Raw genomic sequence first — 17,627 nt, 5'->3', positions numbered from 1 at the left:
GAGAAAATGTTGCTGCATGAAACCCATTAAATTCAGCAGCAGAAAATATGGATACAACAGCGCTCATACAAACACAGTAGATCCATTTTAAAATGAAGTCTTTTTTTTTTATTACTCAATTAGTAGCAACATGACAAATTTAGAGCATATTAGGCGCCACAGAAATTATAATTGGGTTTTTTTTAGCAAGACATGTCATTGGACTGTTGCATTAAAAATATCAAACATTTCAAACTTCAAATTCTATTTACAGCAAATTCACACTTGGGTATTGGCAAAAATACACACTGCCATATGAATAATTATATATTTCTGATACACTGTATATACAGAACATTTTAAAGTGTGTTCTTCTGTCTGTATGAGATGAGTGTGATCTGTAAAAAGTCGAGGACCAGAAGTGGCTCAAGTGTCCTGGCGCTGGGCTGGCCGTCGACCATCTGTCCGCCTGAATGGTGTGTTCCTCAAATCTGTGGCAGAGCAAAGACGGGAGAGTTTCAACATCAAAGATGCAGCTTACTTGGCTATAATAACTCCATGTGACTCCTCTGGGAAGCATCACGTTACAGTACCTGTGATGATGTCCTCCAGGGCGCCGTCCTTCCCCTCGCGTACCTGCGGCTTCACCTGCCTCTTCTTCAGCTCGGCTATCAGGTCCATCTGGGGCATCTTAGGCATCATAGGCCCCTAGTCAAAAAATCAAAGTATATTAAGCCTCTATGGTACGGTGTTACCCTCAGGCAAATTTCTATAATGCATGTTTTTGAGTGATGTGATACTTTTAAAAAGAGGAAAGAGTATAGGGAACCACTAGCAATGCTTTAATTTGTCTCATGACCTCCAGGAGGCCATATTGAAACACTTTTTTTGTAGACTTTGGAAAAAGCTAAAAGCTTTGCCATTTTGTGCCACAAAAAAGCATTCAAAATGTCATTTCCTGGGCCTTTTTCATCTGGAAAAAAATATTGCTAGTCCAGACAAGAAATCGGTTAAATTAGTTCCTTTTATGATGCTACTGAATCTTTGACACAGGTTTATTAAATAAATAATGTTTAAATAAAAAAATAAAAACTCTCTTTTTCACTTGTGCACCGTTATGGTACAATTTTGCCTATGGACAACAAACCCCAAAAACTTCCAAAATGAAGTAAAAATGTCTTCAGATTATGTTTATTTGGTCTATTTTAAGACCAACATTTTTTTTCCTAACTGGCATCATAATGTATACCATAGAGGGTTAAACATTTCCTATTAATACAAATATCTGCTATATCATTTCTGAACACTTTAATATCTTACCTTTTGTGACCCAGCCTTGTTAGGTGATGATGACACCTTTTCCTCACTGCTCTCACTCTCCATTTTCTTTTTCAGCTCAATGTCTTGCTGTGCAGCCTGTTTTCAATCACATGTAAAAGGATTAACATGCAATGCAACAACTGCAATGGATGAATATCAAAAACTCTTTTTGCATTCTGACCTTATATGCCTTTAGTAGGCGTCCAAACGGCGGGAAAAACATGGAAGGCTGCGTGGTTTTGGGATTCTCTCCAAAATACTCCACCACAGAAGCGTATGCCTCCTGGAAGAAGACAGGTAGAAAAAACATGTCAAAAAGCATGTAATAAGCTGTGAGTTCTGTATAAGTTTGATATGAATTACTGGCTAACCTGTGCTGTCTTGATGTCTTTGATCAAAGTTTCCAGCGACTCGCTGTTGACTTTGATGAACTCCTTCAGCACAGGGCTGTCGTCCTGCACCAGGAATTCCTTTTTGGTCACTTCCATTCCTCGTTCTAATGAACGGATATTCTGAACAATAGCATCCAATGATACTGGCAAAGAAACATAAATTAGTTTAATATCACTCCAGACTTAAATCACCAGCTACATTACTGAAATCTTGACTGTTTGTGTGAATGTACCAAGCGCTGCCTTGTCGACAAAGTGCAGCTCAGTGTGAAAGTTGGCCAAGTCGGGGTATTTTTCCTGAATGATATTGGTGATGAAGTGAAGCAACGTCTGTGAACGGTCAGTTGACTTGGTCTCCAACAGCTGAAAAGGAAAAATGTTAAAGTTTATTTGGATATTGAAGTTTTCTTAACCCTCTATGGTACGGTGTTGCCCTCAGGCAACATACCCATTTTTAGCCTGTCAAATTTCTACAATGCATCTTTTTGAGTGATGTAATACTTTAATAAAGAGGAAAGAGTATAGGGAACCAATAGCAATGCTTTAATTTGTCACATGACCTCCAGGAGGCCATATTGAAACCCTATTTTGCAGACTTTTCCAAAGGAAACTGCTTTGCCATTTTGCACCACAAAAAGCACTCAAAACGTAATTTCCATCTGAAAAATAATATATTCCCTCTGATAGGTGAGTAAACCTTCATTTTTGATAGTTTAATACACTTAGACTGTTCAAGACATTCATTTAAATGGGTCGATGGTTCAATGGTACAATGTACCTACAACATTCAGACAAGAAATGGGTTAAAAAAGTTCCTTTTATAATGTTTTTAAATTTAAAATGTTTATGTATTGTACCCTGTTGAAGTTACTGAATCTTTTACACATGTTTAATAAATAAATAATGTAATAAATAACTCTCTTTTTAACTTGTGCACCATTATGGTACAATGTTGCCTACGGACAACAAACCCCAAAAACTTCAGAATTTTTTTTTTCAGATGATGTTTATTTAGTGTATTTTAAGACAAAAAACAATCGGAACATTATTTTCCTAACTGGCATCATAATGTGTACCGTAGAGGGTTAATTCAAGTAACTTTTGCAGCAGTCACTGTGATAAATAGTGACTATAATGTTTCCAAAAGGAAATTAAAGACTTATGTTTTTAATCTGGTTTTTAATTTGTAGTTAGTTACGTTTTAATGTAATTAAACAATATTTATATCCCTTTATTTATATCCCTTTATTTTTTTTCTTACTTTTTATTTATTGATTTTTAACTTTTTATTATTGTGAATTTTAGTCATGCAAAATTATGTTTGTTATTTGGCTCCATGTTTGTATGAAAGGTGCCATACAAATACTGTAAAGTTGAGTTGGTTAATGGTTAAACAATATGTAACAGTGACACAAATAATGACTAGTCATAAAGTCACCAAACTGATTCAGCAATGTCCATTACACAGCAATATCTATCTGAAGTTTGCTGACAGTAGCTACCATTTTGCTGTGAGTCATACTCAAGCAGGTGAGCTTGTAACAGTTAAAAGCATGAGTTTATGGATTCAAATTCTGATTGATAAAAGGAAAAATATGTGATTTCTTCTTGCAAAAGTTACAGACTTGTTTGAAAGAAAAAGATAAAACATGCAAAGGCAACTTACAAGGTCCAGACTCTGCAGCCGAAAGCCGTACGCTGCTCCTCTCTTACTGCTGTTCATATAGTTGCCAAAGGCGAGAACAATCTGAGGAGGAACACGTGAGATGACTTAGATGACAAAAATCACGCAGTTGGAAGCAACATCAGCATGTCGTCGTGTCTTTTACTCACTTCCAAGATCTTTTTAAGTTTAGTTGAAGACTTGATGGACATGGACGCAGATATGATTGAGTTCAGTTGCTGTGGATGAAGTTAAAACAAAAATCTGTGTAAGAGCTTGAATTTCAATCGCTTTCAGTCCAGGTTACAATGCATTCGACAAACTGACCGGCTGCAGGCGTTTGACGCTGTCTGGGAAGTTGCCCATGAACGTGAGCGTGCTTATTCGCTGGTTCAGACGAGGAATCTTCCCAAATCGTAGAACAAATTGATCCTCGTTGGTCAGCTCCTCCAGCGGACGTCCATCCTTCTCATAGTTAACCAGCAGCTTCATCTCAAAATCTGACGGTATGAAGGGCACGAGGCATTCCAGGAAGTCTATGTTCAAAGACGGCTGGTCATACCTGTACAAAAGATTAGTGAAAGTCACAAGAGTTAGTATAAGAGAGAGAATCGGAAATTTTATCAATGTAGCAGAATTTTCATGAAGCACATACGTCTCTATGGCGGTGCAGATAGCAGACGGCTTCATTCCCCCCTTGCGTAGAGTGATGGCCAGATTCTTGGCCTTGTTGCCGTCAATCAGGGACGTCTTGCTCGGAGCCTTCGTTGCCACCTTCTTCTTGATAGCGGGCAGTTCTGTTTTACCCTGGGCCCTAGTCTTAAAATGTTCCTCAAACATATCCATGTTCAACTCCTGATGTAAACAGAATGAGAGGCAGAGACCGGAAACTGAGAAAAGTATTTTCACACTGCAGTTTTCTGAGAGGATAAACTTTGGAGGCTGCATGTTCTTACCCCTAAGATCTGCTCGTCATCCAGTTCATTGAAGACAGTGCCTGTCACCTGGTTTGATTTTAAGGCTTGCCAGTTCAACAATGGCATCCTGTACTTGGTCTGAATGGGCTTCTTGCTCTTAACCGCTGAGGAAACAAATCAGATCTTTATTGTTCTATTTCTATGAACAGTTTTTAGTACTTTTCAGATTCTTCTGTAAGCCTCCTTACCAGGTCCAGTACCAGGAGGGGGTGGAGGTCCAGCACCAGGTGGAGGAGGTGGAGGAGGGGGTCCGGAACCAGGTGGGGGAGGAGGAGGAGGAGGAGGAGGAGGTGGAGGTCCGGCACCAGGTAGGGGAGGAGCAGGTGGTGGACCTCCTCCGGGAGGAGGTGGAGGAGGAGGAGGAGGAGGAGGGGGAGGCACAGCACCACAGCCTGGTAGAGGTGGAGGTGGTGGCGGAGGAGGAGGAGGAGGAGGAGGAGAGGCAACCCCCCCTGGACCACCAGGAGGAGGTGGAGGGGGAGGGGAAGAAGAATCTGTGGCAGAGGGTGGAGAAGTGGGCGGGGCGTCAGAGGGCGGGGCTTGGACATATTCGACCACAGTGACGGGGACAACCTGGATGTCCAGGCCTCCAGAGGCGCTGCGTCCCAGCCGGATCAAGCCCTTGTCCTGCAGCTCCTGGATCTTCTGCTCCAGCTCTGAACTTGTCTGAGGGTTGGAGGTGGACAGACGCTCCCTGTCCTTCTCCCTCTCCCTGTCCAGCTCTCGCTCCCTTTCTCTCTGCTGCAAAGCACTGACCTGTGAACAGGACTCTCGCATGCTTTCCTGTTAGACACAAGATACAAATACGGAAATACAGTTTAACTCCACGAAGAACATAATAATTCAGTCTGTCGTCACGCTTTTAAGCTTGGAGGGTAGACCAAAAAAACAAAAATGTCTACCTTAAGATGGCACAAGAGGAAAAGTTACAAGTCATTATGATGCATCATCTTAACATACATTTCTGCATGAAATATCTGTGAAATAATGGTACTGATATTTCAGTCTGGACCAAAAGAGCTAATGCTACTTACAAGGCTAAAATGCAAGGTCATTTATATGACGAGTGCAAAGACTCTCATCTCCTTTTATTTCATATTGAAGATAATTAGATTTTACTTTCATATTGAGATTATTAAAATAAAGTGATCTGCCTCTCTTTTGACCTCATTAGAACTCATCACTGTGAGAATAGCCCACCTTGCCGGGCTAATTAATCTTATTAAACATTGTACATGTCGTGGAGCAGCACTTACTTTGAGCAGCTCCGTCTCCTTGGTGGCCTGCATGAGCTGAGTCTCAAGTTCAGATATTCTCTCTGCAGTCTGAGTCTCGACCTCCTGAAGCCGGGCGTTCAGCTGCAACACAGACAACACAGCGCTTTACCATCACATCATCAAAGCTTCTTTTGGTTCTCTGAGATTTCATGTTTTTTTCTTTTGTTTTTGGCTGACCTGCATGTTGTGCTGCTGCAGATCGTCCACATGCTCCAGCACCCCTCCTCTGTTCTCAGCGTCCTCCAGCAGAGCTCCCACATCTAACACATTGTCCAGGTAGGCCTGGATCTGAACCTGCAGCTTCTCGCTTTCTGTCTGCTTCAGATTCTAATACACACGAAAAAACAGCAATGACGTATTCAAGTATGATGAAAAATAATATGAAAATAATATAGCCTCTTTGATCTAGGTTAACTTTTAAATAGAGATTAAAGGAAGATCTTTAAATTATAGATATGTGATATTTGTTGTGTCTGTAAAAGTCTAATGAACAAAAATATTCCTTTATCTTGTGTTTTTGACAGCAAACATTGTTAGGGCTGCAACTAACTACTTTCATTATTGATTAATGCAAAATTATTTTCCAGATTAATTGATTGTTTGTTTTGTCTATAAAATGTATATTTTAATATTCCAGAGCTCCAGGAGACCTCTCCAAATGTCTGATTTCGTTCAATCAACAGTCCTCAACCCAATGATATTCAATTTACAATATAAAGTATAAAATAGAAAAAAAGTAACATATAAGGAACCAGCATATTCTTGGCTAATGTGTTTTAAAAACGAGATCAAATGATAATTTGATAATCCAAATTGTTGCTGATAAATTTTATGTTGATGTACTAATTGATTAATCGCCTTATCGCCTTTTTTGGCATAAAAAGAGAATTGCTGCATTAAATTATTTTAAATATTTTCTGAAAACCAACATTTACCTTAAGGATAAAAGTAGGGAACCTATTATGTAATATAAAGTTTCCATCGATAAAAAAATCAGCATTAACATTTATTTAGAGTCATGTTTCTGGTCACCAATATTGTCATTTTCCCTTTTAGCTCTTTTTTTTTTATCTCCACCAACTCCTGAGGAAAATTTCTGTATTTTTCAACAAGATCTCAACCTAAATGCCGGAATAGACCGTTTGTCAATACCAGTCCTAACAACACATATGGCTCACAGTACAGCGGAGCTTTCTAAAATAGCACACATGATTATACATACATGTATGGTTCACGGTTGTAAAAAAAGGCTGCAGTTTCTGTGAATTTATGCTACGGAGCAAAAATGTCCTGGTTAGGCATTATAAAAGACAGTTTAAACAGTAAATAAATACATAAATGTCAGAAGTTAATAGTTATGAGGGTGACATGAGCCACGGAAATTATGTAAAAAAACGCAAGTTATGTTTAAAATAGTTTCCTTTTGTATTCACACAGGACACAAGCCCAGTTCTCCTGGGTGAAAGTTCGCTGTTTGTTTTGGAGGACAGTCTAAAACGTCAATATGAGCCATATTTTGCTGCCCTATATTGACGTTTTTGAGGGGAGACCAAGTTGGACTTTTTGCTGCTGAATGCTCCAGACACTGTTTACATGAACAGCTGAGATTTTTTTTGCATACTCACCCCGAGATACTTGTCCAACCCAAGGTGAGTGAACTCAAACTGTAGATGAACACGGAAGTTCATGTTCTCCACTGAATGAACCACAATGTTTATGAACTGCATGCAGGCCACCTGGAGACAGACATAATGAGGGTTAAATCTCAAGGACATTTAGAACTATTTAAAAGTCAATATTTGTTTAACAGTGTGGAGGTAATACTTTTGTGGACATACCATGAAGTCAATGTTGCTGTCATCATTGATGAAGTACTCCATCAACTTCTCAAAGCGGTTCTTCTCTTTGCTCACCTGAGGAAAATAAACTTATCTGAATGTGCATTGTAGTTGTTGCCCACATGGGGGCGTGAGGGGGGAATAAATACAAAATAAGTCTTTATCTATTATATCTCAGCGAAATAAATAGGGTATATTTCCAACCCATGCACTGTGCTTGTATTTAAAATTACACACACACACACACACGCACACACACATGCATGACTGCTCTACATGTGCTAAAATTGTGACCACAGCGAGTGTGAGGCGAGGATTGTGTCAGTCATATGATGACTAATCAGAGAGGGGAAGTCTGGAACAGTATGACTAAATGAGCAACTGTCAAAGTCAAATAACACCATCACAATGTAGTAAAATCACTAATAAAGAGCTCATTTCACCTCCTTGAAGTTGTCAAAAGCAGACAGTATGATGTCATGTCCTCCTCTGACAAGGCACACTGCAGCCAGCAGCTCCAGCACCAGGGCTTTCGTCCTGTCGCAGCATAGGAGGAGGAGGGGGTTTGATATGGATACAGGCAGACAGATAACACACACTGTTTCTCACACACAAATGCACTCACCTGGGATTCCTGCTGTTGAGGCTGAGGGTGATCTCGTTCACACAGCGTGGGTGAGTCATCACCAGGTTAAAACCAGACTGAAAGCAGAAGGGAAAATATAAACAGCTGCCCCCCCCCATGAGAGCTGGTGTGTTAAAGGATGCAGGGAAAGTGTGTATGTTTGGTTTGAGAGAAACTACATTACACTACAACTTTTTTTTTTTTTAACAAGACTTTAAATCAAAAAGCGAAAGTTACGTTTTACTTCGAAAGAGCAGATCACTCAGACGACTGAAACAGCAGTGAGAAAGAGGGAATTTATTACTCCCCACTGGCAAAAAAGACCTTCACTTCCTTTACGAGCACCTTTCTATGACAGAATATAGTAGATAAGAGACTGTTGTTGCACAGTAAGGGAAGCATGAATATGGCTTTACCTGGTAGTTCATGATGGCTCGCAGACACATTATGCACACGTGTACATCATCTCTCTGAATGGATGAGTGGGACTTCTTATACATCTTGTTCCCCAGAGTGGAGCTTATTCTGTAGAGGGATGACAAGCGTACGGAAACGTGAATCAATTATTGGAGCGAAGAGAAGCTACTGTTTGTGCAAATGGTTTGAAATCGAGGCCCAGAACAGCACAGTTGGCCAATTATAACAAGACTTCCAGCATTGTTTGACGTCCGCTGCATCTGTCTGACAGCTGAAATGTGGCATCAGGTGGGAAGGAAAATAAAGAATAAAATACTCAATAAATGAGCAAAGGACATGAATGAATGACGGTGCGAGGAATTGAGATGTTTGTCATGGTTGGAATGTCTCAGTTTCAAGAGGAACTGCTGTCTCGCGAAAAGATGGCCATGAAATTGAATAAGAAGGGCAGCAAAAACAAAATGCTATACAGTGAAATATAAATGACTCTTGATTAAGTTAATACATTTAACCTGCTGGACATTTTATGTCATATTTTACAAAGTGAAAAATATTCAGCGGTATGTTGATTGGTATTATTAATAAAGATTTTGTAAAATGTGTCTAGTTTTTTTCTATTTTAAAATAAAAAATATCATAAACATAAATACCATAAACGCTCAATGTAACATATATATCACATCACTGATCTTTGACATTTAGGGGTAGTATTTTTTTTTTAAAACACCAGAAATGTGTTCTATGTGGTCCACTTATAGAACACATCCTTTAAGGATAACTGGCTCTGGGTTCTTATGGGTTAACAGGTGGTTTGCAAAAAGAAACAGCTGACGCATCACTTCTAAGAAAATGAGATGTCATCTGGTCACCTCTGTAGCAATACAATATGCCACCATCCCACCACTTCTGCCTTGCATGATTCTATTTTCTGACTATATGTGCAACTGTAAAAGCTGAAAGTGCCTCCTTAATAATGATGTAGAGTGCATTTTATATATCTATACTCTAGAACATCTCTGGGATGGGAACAATGCTGCTGCATCTCAAAAACTGTCTTCTGCTTCTCACCTTACAGTGAATGCTCGAGCAGCTCTGCTCACCCCATGTGAGTGAGAGCCGCTAGAGCTCTTGGTCAAGTCTTCCATTGACCTCTCTGCTGGTTTTCCTCTTTCTGGTAGGGTGCCACCATTTTCAACACTCTCCACATCATACCTACAGAGTTCATACAAAAAAAAACATCCACAGTGATAAAAAGCTTCATTGTAAAGCATCATCAGCTCCTGAGAGTGTTTTTTAAACCCCCCTGGTACTCACGAGGCGTCACTTTGTGCATGGGATAGGTATTCCACCAGAACATCCAAACCTTTGTTCTGCTCGTTGAGAAACTCTTGGGCCCATCTACAAAAAGACCCAAAGCAAAATAAAGAATGAGAGATTAAACGCTGAGAGAGAAATATTTTCTAATTATATATCTCAGTGATCAGACATTACATTACATTACATTACATGTCATTTAGCAGACGCTTTTGTCCAAAGCGACTTACAATAAGTGCATTCAACCTGATGGTACTAGACATAGACCACAGGAATCAAGTAAGTACACAATTTTAAGAGCTAACTGTCATTGCTAAGGAGTGCTATATGTTAAAGAAGAAAAGAAGAGAAAAGAATAAGGTTTTTTTTTAGTATATCTGTTAGGTGACCATGACTTAACCGAGGTATTGTTGGAAGAGATAGGTCTTCAGCCTGTGGCGGAAGATGTACAGGCTGAACTAAAGGGAAGAGTATGTACATGAGAAAGAAGAAATAACAATTGTATTCTTACAAAGGAAATGAATAAGCATTAACCGCACTCTTGTTCAATTTACCTTACTTGGTGTGACGTGACCAGCAGCTCATAGAGGCTCATTCTAGCTAAACTTTAAATATTTATTCCTATGTATCTGCCATTACTGACACAGTTTGCAACTGTTTTACTGCAATTTAACCTTAACATGTTTTCTGTAATTGTGGCGTATAGATACAGTGACAGGGGTTCAGCTCAGTGAACTCAAACTGACCATTAATCACAATAATGCCAACTTGATTTCTTCAGCATTATCTCTCTGAAAGGCACTATAAAGGGGAAGTTCTTCCAAGTCACTTTGATGTCATCCACTGTTTAGTGGACTACTGTTTTGAAACCTCAAGTCTGACATTTTTGCCATCGCCATTTTGCTTTTGTGGAGCCAGCATACCCTGCTTCATTATAGTATGTTTAACTCTAAATGGGACCATAATTTACAACCCTGATTTCCAAAAAATTGGGACGCTGTGTAAAACGTAAATATAAACAGAATGTATCAAATTCAGAATGAGTGCATGCATTTAGAAAAATCTAAAGTCCCTGTTTGAGCATTAGATATCTTGCCTTTACTCAAGGTCACAACAGATTTGCCAGTCATTGCATCCAGTTTTATTACATTTCTCACAGTGTCCCAACTTCTTCTGAATCACAGTTGTAAAATTAACATCACGCTGTATTGAAGCAGCATTGAAATTATCAATTGAGGCCATACACTTGTTTGGAAAATATTTACTGAGGTTATAAATCAAGTGAAAAGTAGGGTAATTTTCTCATAAATGCAGACTTCTTTTTGAAACTACAATAGTTGCCCCCTGCTGACCATTAGAAAGAATGCAGGTTTAATGCACCTGTATTGGCTTCACTTTCCAGACCCAGACAGTTGGTGGGGATAACAGGGAAAACATTGTATGTAAAGCTAACTTTATTCGTTAAAGCTCACCCAATATGATTGGTGCGAAGGGATATCTCCAAATCTTTAAGGACCTGAGTGGCATCTTGAATCCTTTTCTTCAGCTAAAGTAGCAGAAGAGGTGAGATCATTGTGTGAATAGAATATTTAAAAAGTGTTAAATATAAAAGGAGAGTAATGCTTTCCACTGACCCTGCGAGTCACCCCTCCTTGATCTTGGTAAAAGCTCTTGATCTTTGACAGGTAAGTGGAGGGGGGGCTCTTCACTTGGAAACGCTCCTGGGGGGAAGAAGGAAAATGATTCACAGAGTTAGAAGTAAAGTGAGTTCATTTTTTAAAATCAGTTTTATTAACAGCCCTGAAAGATGACTGGACTGGAGACACTTTCACCAGCTCACAGCATCTAAAAAGCTATTATTGACTGTGCTAGTTAACACAACAGACACAAACGGCTCTCTGTTTCCATGCCGACGCCGTCAGTTGCCACCACAGAAACTGTGCTGCAAGGTTTTCACGCTGCACTCTGCTCTAGACCGCCACGTAACTACTTTGGGTATTTATGTACTTTGTGTCAACTCTGTCTCAGTGAAGACTCAGGTGCCACAATCCAGTTTGATGACATGTGTGCCGCGGGTTAATTGTGAAACCAGCTCATTATCAATAATAATAATATAAAAGGTCTTACCTGATCACAGACTAATTCCCACTTCTTGTCATTGTCATACTGACTCAAGAGCTGCAGTTTGTCTGGAGGCAGGTTCATGTAGCTCTGAAAGACAGAACAGTGACAAAATGATTCATATATAGAAGAATAATGGAACATAATTTCATATTTGACACATTTTCTGTTCTACAATTCTTCTGAACACCCCCAGATTCATTAGGCACACATTTTTTAAATGCTGTCATTTCTTCAACTTTCCTGCTTATGCAACAATATTCAAATCAATCAAACCACAATTGTACTTCCTGGGTAAAACAGAAATGTGTTAACTGCCGGAAGCAAACATGACTCATTGTTTACAAGTATACAGTGATGGTTGCCATTAGGTACCAGGTATGGAGGATGGAAGCTACCAAAATCAAAGGCGAATAAATTACCCTATAAATGAATTAAAAACCCATCACATGTATCAGAAATAAAAAAAAGTAGGCATTAATTGATATAAAATAAATAAATTGATATTTCAGTTTTAATTTACCTGTGTATTATTATTATTATTATTATTATTGTTTACTTTTAATTTAATTTGTTATTTATTTTATTTATTTTAAATTGATTTGAAAACGTTTTTTTAGCATTTAAAAAAATGTATTATTATATTCATATATATTTATCTATGTAGACTTTCTAACAAGATTTAACTTTTTATCTCATCTCACAACTTTCTTGTACATGGCTTCACATTTTACAAAGGTCAAGAATCCTTCCACCTCCACAACTTTTTAGCGCAGGTTGACTCAACCATCTAAAGACACATTGCCCAAAAAGTGCAGTTTCAGTTTGAGTTATCGCCCTTAACCTACAGTGAAATGTCTCACTTCCGATATAAAGGTTGTTCTCCCACTCAAATGGCTTAAAAAAAGAATGATTTAATGAACCCAAAGAAAGTTTAATGGATGTTTCAGGACCTAACTGGGAAGTTTGTGTGGAGGTAAAAGTTACTTGAAAGGGAAAAAGATACTTGAAAAATGAATTAAAGCGAGAATGGTCCTCAAACACTGTCATTCAAATAAAAGCCTTTAATGGCAATGTTCAAATGCTTCCTTTGATCACAGATTTTGTGAATAATTACATTCTATGTTTCTCTCAAGAGGCAACCTCCAGGCCTGAAAAGTGCAGCCAATACAGAAGTGCTTTAACCTGGCATTCTCTCTAATGGCCAGCAGCGGGCGACTCCACGGCTGCAAAAAGGAGCTAATTTTATAGAAGTCAATGAGAATATTATCTAACTTCTCACTTGGTTTATTACCTCAATAAACATTTCCCTAATGAGTTTCTAGTCAAGAATGTCTAGTTTCATGTCATCTTTTATACAGCCTGATGTTCATTTTGAAAATTATGGCCATATTAAGAAAAAAAACAAAACAAGGTATGCTTTACGGTGTGGCTCCCTTATGATTGACAAGTCACAATCATGTTTTTGTCTTTTGCATTGTGTTTTTAGTGCATGACAGTTAATTGCAACATTTTGGTCACCTAAAATGTCTTGTTAAAGTGTTTGGTTGTACTACAGGCCACTCTAAAGAGTCAGCTGTTTATTTTGAATTACGAGTACACCTTGCAAACAAAACTAGCTAGCTAGTCCTAGCATTAGCTGATAACTTAGCATCCAGCTCCACCCTCTTCTTGTCCATATGGTCACTTCTTGCTCCAAAAAAGATAGACAACCAATTTTTTTTCTGTTAATAATTTTACAATTGCATTTTAGGGAAGTTTTCAAAAGCAGTATTTTAAAAGCAGCATTTCACAAACCAGTGCTTAACGTTGCTGTGGTTATGTTTACTATATTTATACAGATTATGGTGTTACAAATTTCCTTCACATTCACAAAACTGATGCAATCTACTGCCCTACCACTGGTTATGCTCATGACACGAGACTCAGTGATGATTAACTGACAAGATAAATAATTTCAGTTGACACTGGGTGTTGCTTTTGAATCTACCATTACGTAAAAGCAGGGTTTCTTTATCACATCTTAAAAAAAACAAAAGAGAAGCAAAAACGGAAATGGATGGTTGCTTTGCTGCCGGGGAGTTGAAGCTTGTTCTTTGTGGGGTTAGGGAGGGGTCTCATTGTGGGTTTTGTGTTACCACACCTTAAAAAAAAAAAAAAAAACAAGCTCATGAACATTTGTGTGCTTGTTTACTTGAAAAAAAACCCCATAAACTTGAATATGAATTCCCTATGTTAAGAAACAATGTCATGCACTTCTCGTTTTCTTGAGTTAGTTGTGCAAACATTTTAAATCCAGAAGCCTCACAATGAAGGAAGGTATTTGAAAGTATTTTGCTGAAAGAGGAAGTGATGTCATACTTTCATGAAGCGCCTTTGAGGGCGTTGTAGGCATGAAATGGCACAGGCCAACGTTTCTGAGCAAAATATGTCACACCAGTATTATGGTAAACCCTCAAGCCCCATGTTTTCATGTCTTCACATGTAGTTACATTTTCTTCCCCAGATTTGTTAACTTACATGAAGTAGTCATGAGTGTATTTTAACGTAAAGTGTTTATGTATACTAATTTATGATCATGTATCTTCTTGATAATTTGAAAGTTCATATATTTATATATACATTTTTTCCTAGTTATATTATTTAAATTGAATATTTCCATGGATTTTGGCATTTCAGGTTTGCAATTATTCAATTAAAAATCTATTATTAAGCCATTTATTACATTTTGCTTCACCTAGTGCCACAATTGTTATTGGCATAAAGTTATTTTTGCTCCATCCTACATTAATGAAAGTTTAATTAAAATGTCAAACAAGTGACTCCCAAATTAAATTGGATATATAATTTTCTTTTTTCTTTTTTATACTCCCTTTTAAAATGTTTTATAAATGTATTTCATTTTTTTTTTAAACCACATCAACAACAAACAACAGCCTAATTTCTGTACTCTGAGGTGGAAATATCTTACTGACTACTGTTCACCTTTTTCTGCAGGTTGTGCTTCACTGTCTTAAATTAGGCACATGTAAACAAGTGTAAAGTAAAACAGAGATGTGTTTTTCTCTTTACAATAATTCCTGGTGCTTAGTTATTGTTCCAGTGTCTGCTCGCTCATTATTTATGCATTTAAAGACAACCTGAACATATCATGCTGTTTATCCAGAGTCAAAAGATTTTGCGGTAACGCTTTATAATAAGGTTCCTTAATAACCATTAATTAACAAGTAATAAGGCATTGTTCTCGCTTTACATCCAGTAGTTGCAAAAAGCATAGTTAACTTATAGTTAACTTATAATAGATGAGCAATAAAGTATATTCTAATATCAATAAGCAAACAAAATAAGATTAATAAAGGCATGGCAAAGACATAATGGGTGGGTCATGGGTGTTTGTAATGCCATTATTAATACTTATATATAAGCTTATAAACACACAATAATGTTAATAAGCATATTGTAAGGACTTACAAGGGCCTTATTACTTGTTAATTAATGGTTATTACAAGGACATTAATATAAAGCGTGACTTATTTTGCTTCACCCATGATGTCACACATACGGAGCATCACTGAAATGTGGCATGGATTTTTTTTTTTTCAGTGAGCAAGGAACAAAGTTAACCATGGGGTAAATTAGGTGTAAAAAAAACTGAAGGTTGACAAAGTCAAGTGTCTTATTAATGTTAATGGAGCAGCTGCAGGCTGCAGTGTGTCAGCATGACATCACAGGTTATAGTCTTGTTTTTCACTTCACTCTTTTATGATCATTAACATGACTTAGAACAGCCTAAGATATTAAAATCAGATATTTTCCTTCTTTTTTAAATGGGCTGAATAAGACTGTTGTCATTTATCTATTAAGCAAAAAAGACTTTAAGTGTATCATCATCTCTGAGAGTAAAAAATAACTTTTGGTTTGGTTTAGTTTTGGCTTGGTGTCTCATATGCCCATATATTCATCATGAGGTTCTATGTTTTTCAACCTGCTGCAAGACTGTTGAAAGAGTGGTGGAACAGTTGCTTTCCGGTCTTATGGTCTCACTCATGTAAATATGTTGCTCAACTTCCCCTTGGGGCCAGCCGCCTGAGCATGCACTAATCACCCTGTTCATCGCCTGACATTTTCAAATCTAACAGTGATGCGAAGAAGTACTTTGATGACTTTGGCAACTTCTTGATAACATTGTTTTTATTGTGATATTACTGCTTTAAATGGAGCAGTTCCTCATTACCTTTCTGCAAATATGATTGGGCAAAATAACATATTCACTAGATCACATTTAAAAGAGATATTTCGCTAAATTTGACTCTCTTGTACCACCAGAAAAATGGGCCTCTAGTTGTAAATGGTTGTGAGACAACAAAAGGGATAAGGCTGACATCATATCCAGTGTGTATTTAGTTCACATTTTGTTGCAGTATAAATCAGTCACAGAGATTAAGTGTTCAAAACAGGACTGAGAATCCTTGCTACTTAAAACATTTTTCTATAATTCTCTGAATCATGTACCTGCATAATTCTCCCAGCCTTTACATTTAGCCTTTAGAACAAAACCATAGCTTCCATTGGTCATACACCAATTGCATAATCTACATTTTCTTTGGCGGTAACGGTGTGTGCCTTCTTGTCTCCTGTGCAGACACTTACCAGCACCACATTGAAGCGCTCCTCCAGCTCCTCCTCTGGGGGCATTGGCAGTTTAGGGGGAGCTGGCTGCTTCTTCTGCAAGGTTGGAGCGGGGTCACTCATTCCTGAAGCTCCACCGACTGAGTTCCTGGCCTCTCGGACCTCAGACGGTTCCTGCTCCAAGCCCCCTGCGGCCGCATTCCCCATCACTAATCTCCACAAGTAATCCAGGAGGAAAGCTTTACACAAACAATTTCTCCTGAGAAATCAGTGTATTCCAAAACAGAGTGACAAAAAATGATCACTCTGAACGGCAAGAACAAGTCAAGCCTAAATCAAACCAAGTCTTTGGGTTTTCACAAGGAGGAACATCAAGTATTCGGTCTACTGAATCCGCCTCAGTCCTGAGGACAAGGTGGGTCATGAAAGAAGGTAGTTTATCCTCATGTCTGTCCTCTCATCAACCTGTTGTCTCCAAGCACCTTTAAGAATAAGGTAACAAGCCTTGTTGGGGCCTGTTGACTCTAAGAAAAGACCTACCTAAAAAGCGTCATCTGCTGTTCTCAATACTTGTTGACCAAAAACTCCTGTGGTGAGTGAGTACAGAGGTCTGCGTGTGAGAGGAAGGAGAGGGGAGTGTGACACACTCTGTAACACAGACAGAAACCACAGAAGCTCAAAAGCAGAAGAGCAACTTCCTGTGCATGACAGCAACAGAAGCTGGGGTGGAGGACAGGGAGGAAGATGGTAACTGTTAGGCATAGCGTGCAAGCAGTAGGTAAATGGTGAGCAAGATAAGGTAGCACAGTGATCAAAGAAAGCAGAGAGAATGTCAAAAGTCAAGGGGACATGTCAACAAAGCAAGTGCATATGTAAACAGGCATATAAACTTTTTCCCACCTTACCATGAATTCATTTTTACTACACTTCAAATTCTACAAATTATCTTATAAATATATGCTTTTCAAAACCCAGAGTGTACATTATATACAGACAATATATAGTATTCACTCTCTTAAAAGCGAGCTTAACTTGCTGTGGGTTGCATTTGTTTTGGTAATTAAAGCCAGGTTGA

General features: G+C 38.3%; 1 protein-coding gene across 1 annotated transcript; it reads right to left on the bottom strand.

Moving 5' to 3' along the window:
* Window positions 1-95: 95 nt before the first annotated feature.
* fmnl1a (formin-like 1a) lies at window positions 96-17,137 on the bottom strand. Its single transcript, XM_059349019.1, has 25 exons — window positions 16,574-17,137; window positions 11,930-12,013; window positions 11,437-11,523; window positions 11,275-11,348; window positions 9,803-9,886; window positions 9,557-9,700; window positions 8,488-8,596; window positions 8,072-8,148; window positions 7,890-7,983; window positions 7,447-7,521; window positions 7,234-7,344; window positions 5,786-5,935; window positions 5,588-5,689; window positions 4,520-5,114; window positions 4,311-4,435; window positions 4,010-4,209; window positions 3,682-3,916; window positions 3,525-3,593; window positions 3,358-3,438; window positions 1,925-2,054; window positions 1,671-1,834; window positions 1,481-1,582; window positions 1,300-1,395; window positions 573-687; window positions 96-470 (listed from the first exon to the last, which is right to left on the bottom strand). The coding sequence occupies exons 1-25, from the start codon at window positions 16,757-16,759 to the stop codon at window positions 406-408; spliced, it is 3,354 nt and encodes a 1,117-aa protein (XP_059205002.1). The 5' UTR covers window positions 16,760-17,137; the 3' UTR covers window positions 96-405.
* Between the last annotated feature and the right edge of the window lie 490 nt (window positions 17,138-17,627).

The sequence above is a fragment of the Centropristis striata genome, chromosome 13 (genome assembly GCF_030273125.1).
Source record: "Centropristis striata isolate RG_2023a ecotype Rhode Island chromosome 13, C.striata_1.0, whole genome shotgun sequence".
Classification (NCBI taxonomy): Eukaryota; Metazoa; Chordata; class Actinopteri; order Perciformes; family Serranidae; genus Centropristis; species Centropristis striata.
This window is presented reverse-complemented; position numbering and strand designations above follow the sequence as displayed.